General features: G+C 40.2%; 2 gene segments (V, D, J or C); both read right to left on the bottom strand.

The window, feature by feature from the left end:
• Nucleotides 1-280: 280 nt before the first annotated feature.
• LOC140483982 (Ig heavy chain C region, membrane-bound form-like) lies at nt 281-4267 on the bottom strand. The segment is given in 3 exon segments: nt 281-953; nt 1093-1220; nt 4033-4267. Coding segments are annotated over 3 exon segments (288 nt in total).
• LOC140483981 (Ig heavy chain C region-like) lies at nt 3937-22092 on the bottom strand. The segment is given in 6 exon segments: nt 3937-4362; nt 4817-5125; nt 7043-7348; nt 10443-10748; nt 21077-21167; nt 22064-22092. Coding segments are annotated over 5 exon segments (1026 nt in total).
• Nucleotides 22093-26025: the final 3933 nt, after the last annotated feature.

Genomic DNA, 26025 nt, shown 5'->3' with positions numbered 1-26025 from the left:
AGTCATTAAAATTATCATTACGTGATCCGAGGTCGTGACCCTTTGTGCATAAGAGAAAATGATCTCTAATCATTCTGCCTCTGGAGTGTTCCATCAGGCATATCGTGTGATAGATGTATTTACATTAGTGGGCTGCATGGTAGCGCAGCATTAAACTAAATGACTGGATGAAACACAACCAAACAGAACAAGTGAAAGCATTTGGCTGGGAAAGGAGTAAGATGTGGGAAAATGTATTATTACTGACTGGTCTTGAAGAAAGAATTAAGTAAACTCAAGGTTAGTGCATATTCATTCGAGATTTATTAACAATTTCAGAAAGCATTTTTATCCAAAAAGTTGATGTAAAAGCTAACAGAAGTGAATATAATGGCTGGATGCCACATTGAGATGAGAACACATGCGCTGTGAGCTGGGAATTTTCTGTACATCAGTAACAGTCACAAGAAAGGGAATACAAAGGCTCATCAGAAAGGGTTACATCAGTAACAGTCTCAAGAATGGGAATACAAAGGCTCATCAGAAAGTGTTACATCAGTAACAGTCACAAGAAAGGGAATACAAAGGCTCATCAGAAAGGGTTACATCAGTAACAGTCACAAGAAAGGGAATACAAAGGCTCATCAGAAAGGGTTACATCAGTAACAGTCACAAGAAAGGGAATACAAAGGCTCATCAGAAAGGGTAGGCAACCATTCTGAGTAAGGAACTAATAAAAACAAAACAAATGGGCTTCAAACAACTGGGAAGGTACAAAATCTTCCAACCACAACCATCTCAAAGATATCAAAGTAAAAAGGAAAATCCATCAATAATTGTCTCAGTTACACGCTGATAAACTGAAGTAATCTCACTGTTAGAGTCAGCAACAGGACAGATTGTAGATTGGGAATTCAGAGACCTTGATAAGCAGATCAGGAAAATCAAGGGGGTCCACAATTCATTCACTTAACCTGGAAAAGAGAGATAAAGCAATGACGCAGATATTTACGATCAGGGACTTTCAGACTTAATGTTTATTCAATGGCACACTTAGAGATTTCACAAAACATATTGGGCTGCTCGGCGTGAGAAAGATGTGATTATTCTCACCTTCACCAGAGTGACAGCAGCGCTGTAGAAAATACTCAGGAAGAACAAGGTGATGAACGTGGAAGCAGTTGTCCAGATGTTGCTGTTATCATCCTCATAGTCTTCAATCCAAGTGCGATCTATTGAATCTATGAATATAAAGCCGAGAGAACGCATTTAGATTGTTTATTGATCCAGATCGATCTATCTGCATCCAAGTCATGTAATTAGAGACCATTACATCTTCATAAAGCAGTCAGGTATTTCTCAAGTGTGACTCTTATCTGTATCTATTCGTGCATTATTGACTCTCAGCAAGAAATTACAAATACTAACTGCACATGTTCTTTCTTCATTGTCCATGTCAGAACGTTTTAAATTATTTTTCTTTCAATCTATTATTTAAGGATATTATTATTTGAGGAATGATTATTATGAATGATTATTTTAATTATATCATTATATTTTAAATATAGGCTGTGACAGCACTTTAGTTGAAAATTATGGCCATCACTGAATAAAAGTTCAAATGTGATTCTCATCTTTATGTATTGGTGACCAATTGCTTGGCAAATCATGAATATAAGTGACATCACAGTCAGGACATTGCTTCATATTTTTATTTGTAGGATCATATATTTAGGAATAAGTGTTTGTACATGTCTCCCTTAATTTACTTGATCTACTGCTTGGTGTGTTTGATTTTCCTTTAATGTTTGTGTATGTGGTTATGAGAGTCTCTTACTTCACTCTTGCCCATGTTGGAGTCTGTGCATGAATAAACATATTCCTGTTCCTTTACTGCTGGTGTGCTCATGTGTTTGTGTACCTAAATTTTGGTCTTTTCACATTGTGTAAGCATCATCACGCTAATATGCCACTTCGTTGCTGCCTATGCTTATCTTGTAATGTCTTTGTGAGGGTTCACTTTTCATTAGTGCTATCTAAAATGTGTGCTTATGTGTCCGTTTCAGATCCTACCTACATTAGGTTATTTTCATGTTTATGCTAAATAAATGTTAGCATGCAAAGTTATATTTTGATGGATGTTTATATTTATATGATGATGTTTGCTTGTGTGGCAATCTTTCCCAAACCATCTCCTGATAAGCTTGTTTGTGTTATTGTTTGTGGATGCTTGCTGATGCTTGTGCCCATTATCCATATTTAATAAACACCCCTCTATTTGTTGATCTATGCACTTGTGTGTCTGCATGTGAGACTCTGAATTTGTGTGTACGTGTGATATTGTATATATGCTGATCAATGTGATTTAAAAATAACTAATTAAGCTGCCTCTGTCATTGTATGTTCGTGATTCTGAAAATGGGAAAATTATGATATTAATATTTATCTCTGTGCACTTACGTGCCTGTGTGAGTTGACAAGTGGGTGGACATTTTTCAGAATTTGTATCTGTGTTCATGCGTGTATGTCTGTACGCATTGTGCTGTATGAATGTAAATGTATTTGTGTGTTACCGTGTGTCTATGTTTCTCATGGTTATGTGTGAGTACCCCTGTTCATTTGTGCAAATGACTTTCATTCGGTGTATGTGAGTTTTTGTATGAGCTTAGAGAGTGTTCAAGTGCCACTTGCATGTGTGGCTCTGTGTGAGTATACATGTGTGACATCTATATGCACATTTGAGTGTGCACATAAATATGTGTCTTGAGGTGAAAGCTCGTATATGTGTCATTACGAGTGTATTTGTGATCATCTCTCTGTATCTGTTCTTATACCAGACTGCAATTTTTATTATTCTAATTTATTGTTCTAATTTTAATGGATTTAATTAGATCTGACCTTGGTGTTGTAGGAAACATTTCCCATCGTCATGGAGAGATAAGTGTTTTATGAGCAACACTTCTGTTGCAGTGATAGAATTTCTGTCTCTGAGAGAAAAGTCTTGAGTTCAAATCCCCACTGCCCAAGAGATAACATTTCTGAATATATTTATTAGAAAATGTCTGCTCGTGTTCTGTATGTGAAACAAAATGATATCAGGTATTCGAATACCAGAATTGATCCCATGTGCTCCAGAAAACTGAGACAAACCTATGGAATACAAACCGGGACGATGCAAACACCAGTTTTGGATTATGGGAATCAATGTTAATCATTTGTTAACAGAGCCAAGCATGTCCAACATGCTTCAAAGGTATTATTTTGCAAGGAAATGTTAAATCTTTGGACAGTAAGCAAGTAGCTGACTGTTCCTGTTAGCAACTGGGTTACATTACAGAGGACATCTTCCATGAAAACTCTTCACAGGGAGCAAGAGGACAGACCATTCATCGTTCCACTCCCCTCTGCTTCACGACAACTTATCTGTTGATTCTCTTTGGTGTGAAAGTGAAGATACATTCTGTCAACTCATGCGCTGGTGCAAGATCCCTGGCAGTTCCACAGAAACAAAGGTTACATTCAAATTGTTCTGCACTATTTACGATTGGTATGTTCCAATCAAATTTAATTTTAACGTGTATTAAATTTACATTTCCAATTGGTGAAATGTGGCAGTTTAAAACTGACATGAATTTTGTAAGAGTGTCCAATCGGGGGAATCAAGAACACCAAGTTCAAAACTCGTGCTCTACTCTTGACATAAAATGGACATTGTCAGATTTTGTCACAGAGGGATTTAGGATGGATAAGGTATTTGGCGGAATCCTGCAATGAGTGAGCTTTACTCTGTCTCTGACCCAGGGTGTATCTGAGCAGAGAACATTAACTGCACAAGACACTTGTCCTAGACCTGTTAATAATCCACTTTAACTACACAGATGGAATGGAAGTCTGGGTGGGAAACAATTAATTCAGTATTTAACTCACAACTGGAGGGAAAAAAAACACTTCTATTACTTCTGTTGAATTATTAAATGCAACTTTGAGATTTTTATTGACATGAATTAACAGTGTCCATCAGTGCAAGCGAAATGTTTACAAAACTTGGTTTACCGCTGGATTTATCGACTGTTCTGTTGATGATCTTCAGTGGAATCGCTTCATGTCCCACCACACAGGAGTAAGAAGCACCGCTGGCCCACTCCTCCGCTGTAATGGATAACAGGCTGTACATGAAGAAGGAGATGTTGTCACTCTCCGCCATCACCTCGGTGTTCTTGTAGTTACTGGGATTCACCGGCTTGTCATTGTTTGTCCACTTGACGAAGATCTCTCGGGGGGAGAAACCTCTCACTAATCAGGTGAGGGAGAGAAACATCTGAGCGGAGATTTCTTCTGTTGGTGGCAGGAGGACCGACACTGATGGCTCCAGCGGATTAATCACTGCAGAATATTTGAGACAAATATAAATCAACCAAAAAATCCTGAACCAATATCACAATTTCACTAAATATTAAAATATGCCATGTTTAATTTGGGATTTATTCACTTCCGTTTAGTAAAGGAGCAGAATGGTACACATTCTGTCCAGTAAAAAAAGTCGAGTTTAATGTGAAAGTTGCCTCCATGTTTCCAGCCCACAACAAGGACATTCTGTCCAACTGTCATTGCTGATGGTGACGTCACAAACCAGGCTTCTTCCCACTTTATCTGACTGAATCAGAATACAATATCCTTTGGTCCATCTTTTTCTTAATCAGCTACCTAACTATCCTGCCTTCAGATGCATCATTAATACTCCCAATGGTGTTTGTTCATTACCAATCAAAGCCTGACATTGATGTAACTGGATCTGGATTACACATGGGATCCTTTGTGCTTTAATCTCACCGCTCACCTTTCTCCTTGTGGATGGAGTCTCTCAGCGGAGTCGGTAGATTCTGATGGTACACCACACATTCAAAAGTAATGCCACTCAGCCAGGCTTCAGTAGAAATGTCTAATTTGCTGATCACGCTGTCGGGATTCTGTCCAGGCTGGTCAGCAATCTCTGTTTTCAGAGGCTTCTTTTCTTGTTTCCAGGTCACGTTGACTCCAGAAGGAAAATTGGACACAACGCAGGTTAACGTCACCGTCGCCTCCAGTAAGACTTGTTCTACTGGCGGTGGGAGGATTTTAACGGTGTTAGGGTGGCACTCGGTATCTTCTATGAAACAAAAATCAAAGTCAATGAGAAATGCCCCTTTATGATACAAACAGTCAATCTTCAGATTACTTCTTCACAGGGTGAAGACACCACCTTCAAAATGGCAACTCCAACTATTGCTGAAACGATGCTTACTGTTGTTGATGTATTTTGATTTGTGAAAGCATTTGTGATTACCTATAACACACCCTGTGTAATTACTCCTAAAGAACACTGGCTTTGTAACAAGTGAAACCTGAAAAAAAAAAATTATCGAAGATACCATCATGTAACCCATGGAATTACCTTTCTTTCAGAGTCTGTCTCTCACTTAACACCATCTATTGATACTTGAGACAAGAGTAATCTCAATATAATGAGTTCATTTCCATGTTCATAAACCTTAGGTGCAAATGCTGTTGGTCATGCTGACTGCCACATCACATCCTTATAATAAATAATAATTATTCTCTTTGCAGAGTTCTAAAGTGTTACAGGAGCGGTGAACAGCCATGGAAATTCTGTTCATTATATTTAACGTGATCAAAAATACTTTGCGTTATTGGTGTGATGTCATTCTCTAATTTATGTCATTGTTCCTCGTGAGCTGTGTTTGGAGTAGATCAGAAAACAAGACATTGAGTACAGCATTGGATATCGAGAAGGACACCCATCTCCTTAAGTCTTTCCCTCCATTCAGTTTGTTCATAACTGGTCTGCACTTTCACTTTATTTACTAAGGTGCGTTTTTTAATTTCTTCATAGAGCAGGGGAGAAAAAAACAAACAAAAGCGTCTTAAATTAATCTACAAACGCGATGGAAATGTGCACTAATTTTATAGACATCCACTACTCACTGTGTAAACATCGCTACCCCAAACCAGGCTAAATCAGCCTGTCTCGAGTTCCTCGTTCATTCATCCCTATTGGACCGTTCTTATCAGAATTTATTCTCCTGCCTCATCCACTAATTACAGAGAGCATCTTAAAGAAGCTCAGTGAGATCACGTTTATCCCAGTTGATGTGATACCCACTTGGACTGTGGCCTGAACCCATAAGTGAAGTTAAAGAGCTCAGTACCAGATAAAAATCGATGTCGTACAATGTCCAAGGCCAACAGGTCATTCCTGAGCAGGGAATGATGCACTGAACGCATTTTAATTTATTTTCAAGGGTCACTGCATATTTTAATCACGTCAATTTGAGACCACAACATCATCAGATAGAGGATCAGAATAAGGCTGTACGGCCATTCCAGAGTTTAGATCAGAATGATGCTGGAAAAGCACAGCAGGTCAGGCAGCATCCGACGAGCAGGAACATCGACGTTTCGGGCTACAGCCATTCTACTGTCTTCTCTAAACAAGAGCCGATCTATCTCTGGCTTGAATACACACAATGGCCTGGCCTCCACAGCCCTCTGCAGCAACACGTTCCACAGCCTCATCACCCTCTGGCTGAAGACATTTCTCCTCACATCTCAGTTCCAAACGGTGCCCCTTTGACCCTGAGACTGTGCCCTTGGGTCCTAGTCTGGCCTACCAGTCAAAACATCTATTCCACGTTCACTCGACCTCAGTCTCTCAGTATTTTCTATGTTTTAATCAGATATCTCTCCAATATCCCCCCTCCACCCCCAAACTTATCCTTGAAGCGGCACTCTGAACGCCTCTCCCAGCATGGTCAGGCAATAAACTATTTAACAAAGCTCACTGTCTATATATCTATCTTCAACAGAGAGGAAACATGCTTTTCTGACTTGCCAAAATGTTGAGTCATGAGCAATGCTAATGTAACACTCAAACTGAAATGCGATATGTGGCATGTTGGGAAACGAGAAGCTGTACCGTACTGTTTACTACGCCTGATAAATGAGCGTGTTTGATTCACATCAGAGTTTAGAATGATTTGTAGCTCTCTCAGTGTGTGTCTCTTACCCTGGAGTGCGGTGATGTTTTTACTTTGAATGTTCTCTCCATGAGTGACCTGGCAGGTATAGACTGCGCTGTTGAACCATTCACCATAAGGGACCATCAGCCGACTCGTCACCGAGAAGTTCCCGTTTGCCTCACACACGGGAGACGTGAAGAAGCCAGAATCCAAGGGTCGGCCATTTTTCAACCAACTCACGGAGATTGACTTCGGATGGAAATCGATGATTGAACAGATGACGGTTGCAAACTTGCTGCTTGCGATTTCTTCACTGGAGCTCACAGTTAGGAGAAGGGTTGGTGGGAGAGGATCTTTAGGAAACACATTGCATAAATTATCTGACGAATTTCATAACAAATACAATCAGTTCTCATATATCAAGGTTTCTTGTGATTAATGGATACAAGAATCATAATTGTGCAGAGTGCTGGAGAAGCTGGGATCCACACAGAAAGATCAGCAGGACAATGTGAAAGGCTAAAATTATAGGACACAGCAAGGGAGTCAAGGAGGCATAGAAACTATAGGCCGGTAACATCAAAAGGGAGATAGCAACGTTGGATGGTATTCGTTTTAATGACAGAGTCTGATGAACAAGGCAGATGAATTACCGGCATAAATGAGGAAATGATGCGGTTGCTATCACGGAGACATATTGAGAGTCAGGCAGGAGTGGTCTATTCAATATTCCAGGATTTAGTCCCGTCAGGCGAGACAGGGAAAGATGGAAAAGGGTGAGGGCCGGGGGTGTGCAGTGCAGAATGTTGCTTCTGTCGCAATTCTGACAATAGTACTTTAGGCTGTAAAGAGAAATGAAATCATGGATACCTCCTAGAACAAAGGCAAATGGACAGTACTTCAAAACCAAAATACAGCAAACATAACTACTGGGAGAGCACGATAGACCTTACTATAGTTCCAAAAGAGCAAGTGAACATACATGGGCAAATTTCAGAGAAATGTAAATTAACTAGGGGAATGAGAAAAGAGGTTTTTAACTTCCTCAGCATAGGCTTGGATATTCATTTTGTCAAAAATTTAGAGGGAGCAGAATTCTGAAAATGCCCCCAGAATAATATTTTAAAAAAGTATGTGTTTAATACTGAGACTTTTAATCCAGACCTTGCAAGAGAGGGGTGAATCTGGACTTAACTTTAGGGAATGAAGTCGACCCAGTGGGTAAAACCTCAATGGTGGAGCACTGTGCAGACAGTGATCATAAATCAGTTGGATTTCAGATTGTACTGCAAAGGAATAGAAATTGGCCCAAAGTTCTGAAAAAGGGAAGGACAATTTTAGTAAGATCAGGTAATGACCTGACCAGAGTGGACTGGAAGCTGACACTTATTGGTAAATCTGAGTCAGAGCAGTGTGACGCATTTAAGAGAGAGATAAGAAAATCACAGGGAGGACATTTCCCAGGAAGCCACTGAGTGGGACCAAGAATGCAGTGGGCTCTGGACACCAAAGGGCATGGAGGGTGAGATAAAGAGAAACAAGGGAGGCTTCCGGTCTATACTGAAATCTCAAAACAATAGGAATTAGTATGGAGTACAGAACGTGCAAGGGGGAGTTTGAAAGACAGAGGAATTAGAAGAGCAAAAGGGACCATGAGAAAATAATAGCAGTCAAAATAAAGGAAAATATTTTTAAAAGTTACACGCTCATTCATAATAAAAGAATTATTCAGGAAACAGTAATGCTCATTAAGTGTATTATTGGAGTGGAGCCGGAGGATTAGCTTGTGGTCAAAACGAACGTGTTGTGCCAGTGTTCACTAGTAAGAGGGACAATGTGGGGACAGAAAAAATGGGGGGGGGGGGGCGTGTTGTGATGTAGTTTTCAGAAATTAGGACACATGACGTGATGTTCTGTGTTGTCTTGCTTAATGAAAAGTGGTTATATTTCCAGGGCAGATGAAAAGTATACCGAGCTGTTGAGTGATGCAAAGGATGAAATAGTTGGGTCGCTGACAATAATTTAGAATTCCCTTTCTGGCCACAGCAGTTGTGCCAAGTGAGTGTAGATCAGCCAACGTTGCACTGTCATGCAGGACGAAAGAAGGTATAAATAATGAAAACACAGATCTGTCAAGCTCATCTCAGTGGTAGGGAAACTATTGAGAAGTGAAATTCGTCTTCATTTGGAAGATAAATCAACAATTTTCAGCACGGTTTTATTGAGAGGAAGTCATGTGTAAGAATTTGATAGTAGTTGTCAGAGAGATAACTCGATGTCCAGATGATAGAAATAATCAGAGCCAATGGGATCGGAGTTAATTTGACAGATTGAATCGAGAACTGGCTGAGTGGTGGGAGCAGGGGATAATAGTCATCGGGCGTCTGTGTGAATGGAAATCTATGTCTCCTGGTGCTCTGTAGGGATTGGTTTGATTTCCTTGTTATTTCTCTTACTTACTAATGATTAAGACTCAAATTTAGGAGGATTAAACAGTGAATTCACAGATGAAATGAAAACTGTCATGTTGGTAAGTCATGAGCATAATGGCTTTAGATTGCAGGGGGATATAAAAGGGTTGGTTGTATGTGAAGAGAAGTTGCAAATGGAAATTATTCTGCATAAATGTAAGGTGATGTAATTCGGCAGAAGAATCTGTGAGGTATGACGTTTTGAATGGTGGAACCCTGGAAAGGCCTGAGGATCTTTGGTGCATGTACCCACCGATCCCCTATAGTACTGTGTTGTCTGGATAAAGAGGCTAAGAAGGTGAGAGGATATTTTCTTTTATGAGCCGAGACATTGACAATGAAGAGTAGGGAAATGATACTGGAACTTAATAGAACACTGGTTAGGCCATACTGAAGTGTTGTATGCATGTTATCGAAGGAATGTGATTACACTGAAGGCAGTATTGATGAGATTTGCCAGCATCTTGCCTGGGTTGGAGGGTTTTAGTTATGAAACTAGTTTAGATAGACAGGGGTTTTCCTTGGAGCAGAGGAGAATTCGGGAGAAGATTATCATGATGTCTAGAATTATTTTAGGCATAGACAGGGTAAACTGGATGAAACCTTTCCCCTTGATGGAGAGAGAAGTTAAGGCCAGGAGCTTCCAAGTGGCTCTCAGGGGAAAACAAAATCAAACAGAGGGTGGTGTTAGCCTGGAGCTCAGCACCTTTCAGTCATGTAGAGACTGAGCCCCTCATAATAGGTATGAAGTATTGCTATGCATCCTTGCAAGGGCAAGTCACACAAGGCAATGGATCATGTGCTGGCACATGAGACTGGAATAGTTAGGTGGCTGTTATTGATAGGGGTGAACTGGATGGATCAAAGGGCCTTGTTCCTGTGCTGTATAAGGTGATTCTGTGAAAACGGTTATAAATAATGCCTTCTTCATATTAATCCCAGATGCTCTGTTTATCTCAGTTCCCACAACACATACCTGGACATGGCATTTCTTTGCTCTTGTGTGACCCGCTGTGTTGAACCTCACAGTAGATTTTGCTGGGGCAATCTGCCGCTGACTCGGGCAGGGTTAACTGGCTGCTCAGGGTGTAGGTTCCCTTCTTGTTTCTCACTGATGGGTAAGTCTTAAATCCAGTCGTGATTAACTCCCCACTTTTCTTCCAGGTTACCTTGGTGATGTCAGGGGAATAGTCCATCGCCAAACAACCAAAGGTCGCAGAACCGGTGTCGTGCTCCTGACAGGAGGAGACCAGGCCATAAAGCGTGGGGGGAGATGGTGTCTCTACAATAGAATGACCAATTGAGCATGTTAGTTTCTGTTCATTTGACCTTATCAGTTACTCAAATGTATCCTCAGCTGTAAACGTTTGCCAGTATGCTCTCGCTGAAGTCTACAGCATAACGGGAGTTTATTTTTGTTTCCTACCAGTTGCTGATCATGATCATTGGTTCCTTCTTTAGAAACATGCCCTCGACCTTGACCATTGCCATATAATTTAGGAAGAAGAACATCCTGATCCCACCCCATTAACTTTGAAGATCTCACCAACTGACACTTTCACTGGATTGCTGCGAAGAGCAAAGAAGTTTCACAAAATACAAACCAAGGAAATGCAGATTCATCGAAATTCTACAGTGTGTGCAAACAGGCCATTTGGCCCAACAAGTCCACACCCACCCTCTGAAAAGTAACCCATCCAGACCTATTCCCCTACCCTATTACACTACAGTTAACCCTGACTAATGCACCTAACCTCCCAATCACTGAACACAACATTTGCAATTCCCCCAGCTTGCACATCTTTGGACTGTGGGAGGAAACGCACACAGACATGGGGAGAAAGTGCCAACTCCACACAGACAGTCACCCGAGGCTGAAATGGAACCCGAGTCCCTAGCACTGTGAGGTAGCAGCGCTAACCACGGAAACAGTGTGCTGTCCCACTAGGTACCGTGCTGCTGGAAATACCCAACCGCTGGCAGTACCCCCGGAGAGAAATCAGAGTGAATCATAGAACATAGAACATTACAGTGCAATACAGGCCCTTCGGCCCTCGATGTTGCGCCACCCTGTCATACTAATCTGAAGCCCATCCCACCTACACTATTCCATGTGCGTCTGTATGCCTCGGTAAAAACAATGACTACAGATGCTGGAAATCCAGTTCTGGATTATTGGTGCTGGAAGAGCACAGCAGTTCAGGCAGCATCCAAGCCTGTCTAATGATGACTTAATCTTGGCGAATCTACTACCATTGCAGGCAAAGCATTCCATTCCCTTACTACTCAATGAGTAAAGAAACAACCTCTAACATCTGTCTTATACCTATCTCCCCTCACTTTAAAGTTGTGTCCCCTCGTGTTTGCTGTCCCCATACTTGGAAATCAGGTCCAGTGAGCCTTCCTCATTTATCAATGCAAGGCAGAATGTTCTCTCTGGGAGGAAGGTCACTGCAGCAGCAGCACAGACAGGAGCTGAGCACTGGGACTGGGAGGAGGGCTGTCACGGCTGAACTCAGGCCAATTGTCTGGAAGTTGAAACATCTCATTTACAATTATCTGAATTCTGGAGGCCTCTGAAAAATGGAGGACCATTAAGGTTCAGAGACTTTGGAGTGTTACAGCTGAGTATTTACGTAAATATGATTTGAGAAATGAACTGGTAATCTTTAACTTTAATAACTATCAAATTGACACGCAGTTCACCACCAAACCTCATCTTTCAGACTAACCACTGCATTTACTCTGTCTAGACCTAAATTTCCACTCACATTGACAAACCCTACCCATTCATGCCCGGAACACACAACCCCTATCACACAAAACACATCCAAAGCAATCCATATTGGTAGTATAGCTGAGAAGAGAGATCTCGGTGTCCATGTACATAGATCCCGAAAAGTTGCCAGCCAGTTTGATAAGAGTTATTTAGAAGGCATATTTTGTGTTGGCTTTCATCGATAGAGGGACTGAGTTTCAGAACCACGAGGTTAGGCTGCAGCTGTAGAAAACTCTGGTCTGGCCATACTTGGGAGTATTGTGTACTGTTCTGGTCACCATATTATACAGAGAATGTGGAAGCTTTGGAAGAGTTCAGAGGAGGTTTACCGGGATGTTGTTTGGTATGGCGGGAAGGTTTAATGAGGAAAGGATGAGGGTCTTGAGGCTGTTTTTGTTTGAGAGAAGAAGGTTGAGAGGTGACTTAATTGAGACATAAAAGATAAACAGAGGGTGGACAGTGAAAGTCTTTTTCCTTGAATAGTGATGGCTAGCAGGAGAGGACATAGATGATAGATGTCAGAGGTTGTTTCTTTACTCAGAGAGGAGGAGGGGCATGGAGCGCACTGCCTGCAACAATAGTACACTCGCCAACTTTAAGGGCATTTAAAAGGTCATTGGATAAATATATGGATGAAAATGGAATAGTGTAGGACAGATAGGCTTCAGATTGGTTCCACAGGTCAGCGCAACATCGAGGGCTGAAGGGCCTGTACAGCACTGTAATGTTCTATATTCTATATTCCAGATGGACATATGATCTCAATTCCTTTCACTCATTTACACTCCTGCCGCCCTGCACCTGGCCCATGGTGAATCTGGCCCTGACTGGACCTGGCACCATCATTTTCACAACCTCTGACAAAAGCCCACTACCCAAGACATGAACTCAGCCCTTGGTCACTGACCTCTCATCTTACCCAAGTCAACCTGTGCACATTGCATTCTCGCTCCTTTCGCATCTGTGCTTTACAACCTACCATTTTGCCAGACTCCGAGCTTTGCATTTTTACAACACGTCCACCTGTCACTTCATTAAAGTGACCTTCCACCGTGAAACATCCTGGCACTCTGCCCACCTCTACACTAACTAGCCTGGCATCCTGCCCACCTCTCCATAAACCTGTCTGGCAAAGACAGACCTCCTGCACTTCAGCTCAAACTACCCCTCACCTACCAAGCACAATTCGAACAAATTATCCTGTGACCATTACCATTTACCTTGATGCCACCTTGCCAGACAGAGTGCATGCAAGCTTACCCAGCAGCCAGCCAACACCTCACAGCCTACCAGCCCAAACTCTCCCACATGCCCAATCTAGCCCCTCACTTGCTCACCACCTTCCAACTTTGAGCCTACTCCAACATAAAGTCAGAGAGTCATAAAGTCGTACAGCACATAAACAGTTCCTTTGGTCCAGGTCATCCATGCTGACCAGAGTTCCCAAATTAAACTAATTCCACTTGCCTGCCTTTGGCCCATATCCATCCAGACCTATCCTGTTCCTGTAGCTGTTCAAATGTCTTCTAAATGTTGGACCTATCTCTGCATTTACCACTTCCTCTGGCATTTCATTCCAATGTTTTGGACAGTTACAACATGAAGCCCTAACTCCTGCACTTAGTGCTCTGACCAATGAAGGTACATGTGCAAAAAAAACCTTCAACACACTAGGTACTTGAGACAAAGCTTTCAAGAATCTTTAAGTCTGAACCCTCAGTTTCCTCAGTGTTCAACAACACTACCCAGTGCACTACCATTAACTCTGTAAGACTCTATGAGTCTGGACCCTCAGGGCCCTGTGTTTAAGATCACTATCCAGTGCCCTACCATTAACTCTGTAAGTTGTGACCTGATTTATATTCTCAAAAAGCAACACGTCGTGTTCATTTAAATTAAACTCCATCTGCCACTCCTCAGCCCATTGGCCCAGCTGATCAAGATCTCATTGTACGTTTAGATAACTTTCACTGCCAATCATACCACCAATGTTGGCATTACATGCAAACTTACAAACCTACAAACGATGTCCCATTCAATGTTTTCATGGCTTTCAACCAATATTGTAGCCTGTTTCCCTTTCTCCTACATATCTATAGCATTTTTTTAAGGATTGAAGGAATCTATCTCCTTATTGAAATCATTTAATGTTTTGTCCTCAATCAATTTCTGTGGTGGAGAATTCCAAAGGTTCACCATTCTTTTGCTGAATAGTAAACAATCAGGTTCAATGTTATCGAGTGTTGGGAAGATTGGTGAGCAGCAAGATTAATGATGATCCCATGAATGGAATAGCCTTCTAGAGGGGCCAAGGTGCCTTCTTCAGCTTCCATTTTGCATGCTGTCATGTCCCTTCGGCAGCATGTTCCAAAATTGTGACCCTTGAGGATAAGGGCGCACATGTATGTAAATGCTTCTCCTGAAAGCTTTCCTCCAAATCAGACTTCAACTTGACTCTCAACTATTTCCCTGCCCGTTTCCTCTTCCTCAATCACAGCCGTGGGACTCACTTCCTACCAGCGCTGTGAATGTGCTAATACCACACCAACTTCAGCAATTCAAATAGACTGATGACAACTGGTTTCTCAAGGCAATATAAAAAGTCTGATACTTCCACACCGGTCTAGAGATTCAAACAACCACTGGAAGAATTGTCAATTATTGGAGGCACTTGTGTGTCTACAAAAGATGACATGGTTACCTTTTGTGTGATTTGACTGTGTTTTCACTGAAGGAACAGAGCTATTTCTTAATCATATAATAGGAATCAAGCATCCCTCATTTTTAGCAAGGCAATCACACATTATATTTCTTTATTCCAGGGAAGTATAGTGTTAAATTAATGAAATATGATGATTGGGATGTTTCAATTGGAAATTGTCAGAGAATTAAAGTTTATTTTCATGAGCAATTAATTCCAGCCTCATTGTTTCACAGTACTCACAGGAATGTCTTTCAGAAATGGTGTCTCCCTTTGTTTACTGAATCAGTAAATCTGGGATAGTTTTTGCTTGTTTATCAAAAGTGTTAAAGAGTTTTAGCCAAAGGGAGACCTGCGGATTTAGCTCACAGATGCTCCATGATTTAAGTAAGTGGTGGAACAGCTCGAGGGGCTGAGTGCCCTCCTCTTGCTCCTACCTTCCTATCATTGTGTCATTCATTAAGCTAGCACTGGCGGTGAACACTTTTCATTACAATATTTCAACAAATTAATTGTTTCGCACATGCTTTTAAAAAAATTCTGTTGATTATTTGGAACGAGATCATTGACATTCTCTATTTGAGTGATCAAAATAATTTCCACCCAATTAGAGCAGCCACTGCACTCTGGAGTGTGTTGTTAGTTCATAATAGTTTCTTGTGAAACTCCAGCTCGAGATCAGGGCGCTCAAATTCAACGATTCTCTGATATTTAATATCTCTGAACATTCGCAATTTGTTCAAATGCATCTTTTCTCTGAAGAACGTGTTTAATCGAACAGAACTTTTTTCAATGAAACAACAAACTTTAAATGCTAGAAAACCAAAATAAAAGGCAGAAATTTCTGAAGAAACTCAGCAGGTCTAGCAGCTCCTGTGGAGAGAAGGCAAGGTTAACCTTTCGCATCCAGAGACCCCCTGTTCACCAAATTGTTTTCATGTTTTTGGCACAAGAGCTCACACCTGTTGAGATAAACAGCGATTACGTTGGCTTGACTCCTGTTGGAGAAAGGATTCTTAGCAGAGGGACTGGATGGTCGGAGATAGCAATTGAAGACCAACTGAAAAGCTATCTCCATCTGCTGCAAGTGTTGGATTCAGCGGAACTCCCACCGGACTGAACAATCAAATTCAGCTACAGCACTGATTTAATATAAAGTACAACAGCCGAAGTATCATCTCATCAAATATGCTTCGAAAATGGTTCAATCTGGATTAGTTATAAATTATATTGTTAGAACAGCAAGTCAAAAGCTGGGATTTCTTTGAGCACTTACTCCAATAACACCATCTAGCGATGCCCAAACGCTTGTGAACAAATATTGATCTGGAAAAAGCTGCTAACTGCCAAAGTTCTGTTTAATATCTAAGAGACACAAGTCAGGACAGTGATTGAATAGATTTCACTGGCCTCTGTGAGTGGAATTCCAACATTCCAACAAACATCTCAATCTGCTTTCTTGCACTGAAGTAACCTGATAAGAGATGGTGTTACATACCTCTCTAACAGGTTGTAAGTGAACACAGGCCACCTAGCACAGAATCAGGGACACTACCACAACATATGATGCAGAGCTGGGCTGAGGAGTGGCAGATGGAGTTCAACCCTGCCAAGTGTGAGGTTGTCCATTTTGGAAGAACAAATAAGAATGCGGAATACAGGGTTAATGGTAGGGTTCTTAGTCAGGTGGAGGAACAGAGGGATCTTGGGGTCTATGTACATCGATCTTTGAAGGTTGCCACTCAGGTGGATAGAGTTTGTAAGAAGGCCTATGGAGTATTATCGTTCATTAGCAGAGGGATTGTATTCAAGAGTCGTGAAGTGATGTTGCAGCTGTACAGGACTTTGGTTAGGCCACAGTTGGAGTACTGTGTGCAGTTCTGGTCGCCTCACTTTAGGAAAGATGTGGAAGCTTTGGAGAGGGTGCAGAGAAGATTTACCAGGATGTTGCCTGGAATGGAGAGTAGGTCGTACGAGGATAGGTTGAGAGTTCTCGGCCTTTTCTCGTTGGAACGGCGAAGGATGAGGGGTGACTTGATAGAGGTTTATAAGATGATCAGAGGAATAGATAGAGTAGACAGTCAGAAACGTTTTCCCCGGGTACAACAGAGTGTTACAAAGGGACATAAATTTCAGGTGAATGGTGGAGGGTATAGGGGAGATGTCAGGGGTGGGTTCTTTACCCAGAGAGTGGTGGGGGCATGGAATGCACTGCCCGTGGGAGTGGTAGAGTCAGAATCATTGGCGACCTTTAAGCGGCATTTGGATAGGTACATGGATGGGTACATAATCTAGGTTAGAAGTTCGGCACAACATCGTGGGCCGAAGGGCCTGTTCTGTGCTGAGATTCAGGGATCCGAATTGGACAATTTACAAATGGTCAGGACCGTTGACAAGTTAGTCAGAGAAAGCACTGAAACAAACTGTACAATAGACTTAATCCTAGAGGATACATTGCTCAACTCCTCACGTCAAATATATTCACTGTACTTGAACATTCATCAGAGGAACTAACCAGTGGATGAATGTGAACGAGAATGTGTTCACAATGAACATAAATAAACTTAATAAGTCATTGTATTTAATAAAATGATTGAGGTGGGAAATATCGCCAATTAAAGCACAGATCTGGAGGCAATGGATTATTCTCTAAATTATTTTTACATATTCTTAAAACGTTCCTTGAACTTTGGAGATTTTGCATGCACTGCATAAAGTCAATACTGCATTTCAGTGTGGAAAGTATTTCTGTTGAAGGAATCAGGGCAAGGTCATTTTCTTGTTTACTGCTTTTAATGAAGGAAAATGTTTAAAAAGGTATGAATTGAAAACATGCTCCTGTCTGGAGTTGCCCACTTTAACAGATGTCTAAGTAAATGTGGGCACTGCTGCCTCACAGATCCAGGTACCCAGGCTCGGTTCCAGCCTTGGGTAACTGCCTATGTGGAGTTTACACAATCTCCCCTGTGTCTGTGTGGGTTTCCTTCCACAATCCAAAGATGTGCATGTCAGGTGAACTGGTCATGCTATATTGTCCATAGTGTTAGGTGCATTAGTCAGGGGTAAATATAGGGTAGGGGAATGGGTCTGGGTGGGTTACTCTTCAGACGGGTCGGTGTGGACTTTTTGGGGTGTGGACCCCAACTCGGTGACTCGGTGTGGACATACTGCAGGAAATCTAATCTAAACGATTGTAACACTTAACAAATGTGAGCAGATTCCTTCGGATCGCCACATTGCAATAAATCAGTCAAGTATATTAATTAAAATGAATATTACTCTATTTTCAGTGTCTGAATAAACAATGTGCTCCGTTATCCTCTAGTTCATGTCTTCTGCAAATTTGTGAAATCTGCATACGTCTGAACACATCGATGTAAAATGAATTCTCTGCGTTTGCAGCAAGTACTCTCATGGTTTTAAGAGTAGAGTTCCTACAGTATGGAAACAGGCCATTTGGCCCAACGATTCCACATTGACCCTCTGAACAGTAAGTAGCCCAACCAGAACCATTCCCCATAATTTATATTTACCCCTGACTAATGCACTCTAACCTAGACGTCCCTGAACACTACGGCTGTGCTAAATTGCACAAATCACCTGACCTGCACATCTTTTGGACTGTGGTAGGAAACCAGAGCGCCCGAAGGAAACCCACGCAGACACAGGGAGAATGTGCAAACTCTACACAGGCAGTCACCAGAGGGTGGAATCGAATTTGGGATCCTGGCGCTGTGAGGCAGCAGTGCCAACCACTGAGCCACCATGCTGCCCTACGAGTTCATGAGTGAATTATTTTAATTAATTCAAAATTTGTCCTTGGTCACAACTCTAGCAGTTGTTTCCGAAAGAATGACTCTTCAGTTGATTTTTTTTGTAAAATGTAACTATTTAATTAAAATGCACAGATTGGGAACACATAAAGCACTGTGCAGATTAAATAATTCAGTTAATGTTTTATTTTTATCCTGCAAATCCAGTTTAATCAGGGACATAACAATGAATTAACTCAAGTTACGTATGAAACTGATCAAAGCAGTGAAACTGAAATGTTCTTCATAGAATTGTGCAGAATTTCCAAATGGTCTTTGCCAATGATCTTTTCCAGTCAGAAAAATATTTATGTAGTGTACAGCGGAATTGAAAGGTGTTTCTTGATCAATTATAACACAGTCATGGCATTTTTGCTCAAGAGCAAGAACTATTAGAACATTAGACTTTTGAAATGCTATTTATATTTCTCTATGACTTGTAAACTGTTTAAAGACAGACCTTGTGATTGAACTAGATAGTGGAGGTCTGAATTTGGATTGGAAAGCATGGATTAGATTAATCCTTAATTATTACTTTTAAGTAAAAATGGTGCCCGAAGGTATCTGTTTTCCCTTCATTTCTAAAACCTTTGCAATTTGCCTTTCACTTCATAATAGGCTTTATGAAATTTCAACTCGCATGCTGATTGTATTGAATGAGGAACCTGGAGCGGTTCACTGTCACCAGCCGTGTTAACATTGCAAAACAATGTAGAAACCAGAAACGGTTTCCCAAATATAACACATTTAATGTTACCCAAGCACAGTCCTTCCTCAACAGATGAACGATCACCAGATCACAACATGGTGTGTTTGCAGCAGAACTGGCTCTGCAAACATTTTCAACAGAACCAAGAACATGATGTAACCTCACACAAAAAAAAATTGAAGTCTAACAAAGCTGCTCAGAATCAAGCAAACTAATGATTAAATTGAAAAGAAATAACAAGTCATAACAGCAACCTTGTTTGTGAGGGGACTTAACACTTAAAGCTGTAACGTTTCTGGCAACAGTTCAATTTATTTCCAACCTGAACACCCTTCTTGATCATGACAATCCTGTGCAGCACACAGTCGTGCGGTTGAAGGCATATATTGATGAATCACTTCATGGTCAAAACAAAATTACTGAATGGACAAATATTACCACATTATAATTTTAAATTAGTTTCAATTACATAATCTGTTCAATTCTGCAGTTTCAGATTTTAGTCCCAAATTTTATTTTGAATGAGGCTACTCAAAACAAAATTCAGTTAGTTTACAATTAGAACTGAGTTCTTTTTAAAAAAAATTCAATGCATTAAAAACTTATTTTTTTCATTTCTCACACTTCTGCGTTTCTGCCTTAAGTTGGTTTTCAGACCGTTACAAATGGATGTAATGTTTTCAATCAAGCAGAGAAAAATGTGTCATATAAGTTGAACAAATGCAGAAATGATTCATGAAAAACAATAGAACTTCACAAATATTGGTAATGAACAGTAATCCAGAGAGACAATCTCCTCACCAGAAAGAAAACACCAATTATAGAAAGCATGAAAACGCTGATCAATTCCACAAATTGAATAAGAATTCAATCAACTAAATTCAACAGAATCAAGGAAAATAAAATTGAATCCAATCAACTCAAAACAACAGATTTGAATGAAACATAATCAGAATCCAACCAATTCACTTCAATAGAATCAAATAAAACAATTTCAAATACCAATCAACACACTTCAACAAAACCAAGTAAAAACAAAGCCAAAATCCAATCAACTCAATTCAACAGAATCAAGTAAAACAACTCAGAATCTAATCAACAAATTGCAATATAGCACCGCAAGAAAATTTTATGATAGTTTCTAACCTGCTTGTCATCAACAAAATAAATGAGAAAATATAATCATGGTAAGAACATATATTCAAGAAATGAATATAGATATTTTAGCATATTTTAATCATGTTTGGTAATATCTCAAACATCTTTGAATTCTTAGCGTTTGTTGTTGACAATAAAACTCACAGTCAGGGTGTCACTGACATTAAACATTATTTATAGCTGACTGTTTAAGAGACATTAGTGTTTCAAGTAACCCAGCCACACAGAATGCCCATCTGATCAAAAAGAAAGAGATACACGGAGCAACTGACGCCATCATCACCATTTTAGATATTTGCTGAGCCTTAACTGAAGTCTATAATCAGTCTGAACAAAAATCAATCCGAACCAAACCAAACTCAGCACAGAATCTGAGTTTCATTCAATTCAGAAATTAGTCACATGAATACAAAGTTTTTAAAAAGTCACTAAGAAAGTTCATAGTTCTTACCTGAAGTCACTGTCACCATGGTCCCTTGGCCCCAGTAACCAAGATCGTCACAGTGTTACATTCTCTGGACTGGGTCACACAATAACTAGCTCTGCATAAAACAAATCAAAAATTTACCATCGTTTTAAATTTTCAGAACCACAGGCAAAATAAAGTCACAATAAATCTTCATCACATAATTGCGCTAGTGAATTCTGATCATTCTTGATAAATTTTAATACTGTTTTATACTTCCCAAAGTAACACATCAGTTATATCACTTTGAGACACGTTGTGTCAAATACTATGACAGACTGTAAACTGTAAAATGCAGATAATTTCATCACTTCCTGGAAAGCAGTGATTCAGACTCCTCTAAGAATGATTTGGTGCATTATTTCAGCTTTTACTCTTCATTGTATTTTGAAAGCTTGTAATGCTTTTCCAGGTGTGGTCTGCATTTAACTTGACAATCAACACGAAGAAGGTAAAAAAAATTATACATTTGTACAAACTAGCACGACTGGATTGTGTTTAAATTGCATCTCACATTATTTCTCGCTCCTGCCATGGTAGAAATCACCAATTTGAGATAATCACTTGTCAGTGGTTATTGTATGAGGATGTCGCTGTGCACAACACTGTGACCCACTGTAGTATCACAATGATGTAGACCAGTACACTCATTCTCTGTTCTTTACTCTAGGTCTCAATTTTCATTTGAAAGAGCCATTTCGTACTGATCATGTTTAGAATTAATGCCATAGTTGACATAACAATTAGCAGTGATTTCCTGAGCTGTCAGATATATTAAAACTAACATTTTGTCCGAGCATTTAATTGATGGAAGTGTTAGCAGTACATATGACATGCCCAAAATATTGTCCCATTGTGTCACCAGTTTGCTCGTTTAAATGGTACATTTCCTCTTTGATAGTTTTGTAAGAGGCAGCCTGAGGTCTGCTTCAGATCGCAGTTGGTATAATTACATTTAAAACTCGTACTGACCGTCAGTTTATGATGGAATTGACAAAATGTTCCCTCGAGCTGTTTTTGAATGGGTCCAGCCCTGGTTTCTCTCGCTGTGGTATCTTGCACAGTAATAGATGGCGGTGTCTTCGATCTTAAGGTTCCCCATGTCCAACGCGAAAACGTTGTTTGAATTGTCTTTGGACGCAGTAAATCGATTCTTAATCGCTGGTGCATAGTAAATGCTGGATGAACTATAGTACCAAAGCAGCCACTCCAGACCCTGTCCGGGAACCTGTCGGACCCAGTACATGTAGTAGCTGCTAAGATCGAAGCCGCTGGTTTTACAGGTCAGTTTCAGGCTGCCTCCGGGACGGCCAGTCTCTGCCTCTGGCTGGGTCAAAACAATCTCCGACTGGACACCTTTAAAAGAGAAAACAAATAAACCATGAGCATAAATGCAGATTAAATGATGGCTGAGTCTTTTACATTCCTGCGGTAGACTAACATTGAGACAGTCACAAAGACAGACTTGAACAAAAAACACTCACATGATAAGAAAGTAAGGAATAAACTGAGAAAAATTGTCGACACAATCATTCTGATAACTTGTGGGAATCGGTTCTGTCAAGATCTTTCTAAACAGAGCCGACCCAGGAGTGTTGAATTACGGTCTAGTGCCCAGGATTTATATGGCCATCGGAAAGGGCAGGCTTACAGCTTCCGCCTGTTGGTTTCCTGCTGGAGGCTCAGACTGGATCCTGGTATCAGTTTGTACAGACCGAACACATGGGATCTTGTATTTACGAGGTTACGCTTAAACATGGACATATACACATCTTGGGATATTTATTTTGCTGAATAGCTTCTTTGGGAGTGTTTTTATTTAAATGGTGGAAGTAAAATTGAGTAGCTTCAGGTGTGTTTCACATGATAGTTACAAGTATTTTGTTTTTAAAAAAACAAATTCATTCGGATGTTAGCTCCCTTTATTTCTACATTCATTCACAAGCAGATAAAACTAAAATCAAAGTTCAAACATATTACCAGCTAGTGAAACAATTGAGCTTGTTTTCCCAGAACACTGCCAGTCCCTGTCCCACTACAAAATAACATGTAATTCATGCTAAACATTTCAAAATTCAATTTAGACAACTGAACACAGAGCGTGTCCAAAGTGATTATATTTAGAATATTCAATTAGAAGTTAACTCCCTTTAATTCTACATTCCACCACAAGCAGATAAAGCTAAAAAGAACTTCAATAATACTATTAACTAACAAAATTAGTGACTTTATTTTTGCTGTCACTCAAAGTCTCTCTCTCTCTCACACACTTTACAAAATAAGCTGCGTTTCTAAATTCAGTTCAGGCAACCTAATATGGAGCATGTCTAAAGTGATTATGTTTAGAAGGTGAGTGTGTGTCACTAAACAGTTTGGACTCGGAGATTAGAAGCACCTCCTTACATTGCAGAATGTCTCTCCCTGCATCTTTTTTTTCAAATTGCTCCGACCCTAAAATGCATAGTAAAGGAAAGCTGTGTGCCTGAGAAACAAAAAGTGAGTTGGCAGGGATACATAACACCTAGGTAAACTTTTCAAAGAGCATCTAATGAACTAGAACAGGACAGTCCATACATCCATATCTAACAGTCTGGGTACATCAGGAATGTTTGGTTAAATTAGAGAGTATTGCAATAATCATTACCACGGATGTAGGTTATAAACAGTACAAGTCTCTGCTCACTGATAGCTCTGACAGGAGCAGATAACTCATAAAAATCAGTAAAAATTCGCTGTTACACTCAGTTTTAATGAGATGCATGAATCAGAGAATGGTGTAACAAGTGATGTGAGTTTGAACCAATTCAAGTTTGTTAATTTACTTTGGGATGATAACAAATGTGACTGCAATGTGGGATTTTGGATCCATTAGAAGGTGAGTGTGTGTCACTAAACAGTTTGGACTCATATTCAGGAGCTTTAAAGATACTCAATAAACAGGCTGAACTAACCAGAACGTCACTGCATTCAATGTCCTGTTTTCTGACAGTCACACAGTGAATGCTGTATTTTGTGACTTTCCTTTTTAAAGAAGAAATGCCAAGTGAAATGTATCCATTGTGAGTAAATGGGAAAATATCGTTTGTTTGGTAGGATTTTACTTGAGTTTATTCATTTTCCCTTAAATAGGCCAGATACAATAGTTGGCAGCAATTAAACTGACTGAAGAAAAGGTCCTTGATTTTCCAGTTTCATTTACTGGAAGCAGGTGGAGGTTCTGCAGTGGATCAAAGATATTTTGTCTCACTGTTGACCAGTTGGTGGAAAGCAAACTTCAAACCATAACCACCGCCTCCTCAGAAACAAATCGACTCAGCAACAATGCTGGAGGAAAGTTTATTTTTCAGTTATGTAACTTGGAGAACTAGTCACTCCTCTCATTGAAGGAAATATTCGCAGAGTCTCAGACACAACCTTAACATCAACAGTTCATTCGAGGATCACTACAGCACTGTTTAATATTGAGAAAAATTGATAAATAGTCAGAGAGTCATGTTGTGATACAGCATGGTTACAGACCCTTCGGTCCAACCAGTCCATGCCAGTCATAATCCCAAACTAAACTAATCCCACCTGTGTGTACTTGGCCCATATCCTTCCAAACATTTGATATTCATTTACTTATCCAAATGTCTTCTAAAGGTTGTAAGATCATCCCACACAAAAACCATTCTCTGTGTAAAAAGTTGTCTCTGATATGTTTTTTTTCCTCTCATTGTAAAAACATGTTCCCTATTGTTGAAATCCCCCACCCAAACATTTACAAAATATAACTATGGATCTTCCTCGAGTCCAAAAAAGATTGTCCCCTTTGATCAATGATTTGTAAAATTTACTCGTGTATCTACTGTGATAGACGTTTTCAAATAACTTCTTAAATGCAAATGATTCACATCAATCGGATTAAAGTAACATTTCGTGCACTACCCCACACGCAAAAAAAGAACTAGTTTGTTAACAGGATTTGCTCTGAGGAATTCTACGATGGATTCTTTTATCAAACAAAATCATTTCCACTGTTGTGAGCGCTCGTCTGTCTTCTGTGCAATGGTCTGAATTTTAAGTTGTGTCTGACTGCAGATGAAACTGACTGATCTGGGTAAAAGTATAGTTTGTGCCTTTCACATTGTTGATGTATATTGCTGACTTTAGTTGAATAAAGAGGTGTTGTCCCAGGCATCGTCTGGCACCATTAATTAGACCATTAAATTCCACATCACTAGCCAGATTATCAGGTGGAGTTTATTGATATGTGATATTTTTGAAACGAAAGCTTCGTACATTTCCAGTAAGAATCATGTCAATTAGAGCCATTCACCTTTGCACTCATGGCTTGATAAACTTATATGAGGTCGCCCCCCCGCACTCTCACCCTCCAGTGATAAAGGTTCCAGTCTATCTGGATTTCCAACGGTGGTTCTGTTCCCTCACAATCTGCTGTTTAAGATCCTCCTGCCACCCCACGTCCACAGACAGTGTCCCTTGATACCATTTCAAAGAAATGAAAGGAACTTGTCCCACCATATTTTTCAATTTTCTTTGGCTTCAAACACCATCAAAAATAAATGTTTGTGTCATTGCTGATTTATGGGAGAATGCCGTGTACACAATATCTGCTGAAATACCTGCCATACCATCCTGAATCTGGTTCGCAGGTTCATCTGTTGCTCACAAATGCAACCAGACATCAGGGAACAATGAACATCGCCCACACCCAACCCTCCACCATTTCCCTCTGTACTTTGCACTTTGTGAAATCCGTGTTTTCGATAATCAGTTAAAAGAAAGTTTTTTTTTAAACTTTCTTAATTCATGTTGCTGATCTTGGCTGAGTAAAGGTTTGTTGCTGTCAGCATTTCTGGGGAACATGTCTGCATTTTTTCCATGTCAGTTTACAATGATATTAAGTCAAGAATTGTCAAAATGTCCTGAGA

Source organism: Chiloscyllium punctatum, chromosome 12 (assembly GCF_047496795.1).
Source record: "Chiloscyllium punctatum isolate Juve2018m chromosome 12, sChiPun1.3, whole genome shotgun sequence".
NCBI lineage: Eukaryota > Metazoa > Chordata > Chondrichthyes > Orectolobiformes > Hemiscylliidae > Chiloscyllium > Chiloscyllium punctatum.
The sequence above is the reverse complement of the archived record's forward strand: the minus strand, read 5'-3'. Positions and strand labels throughout refer to the sequence as shown.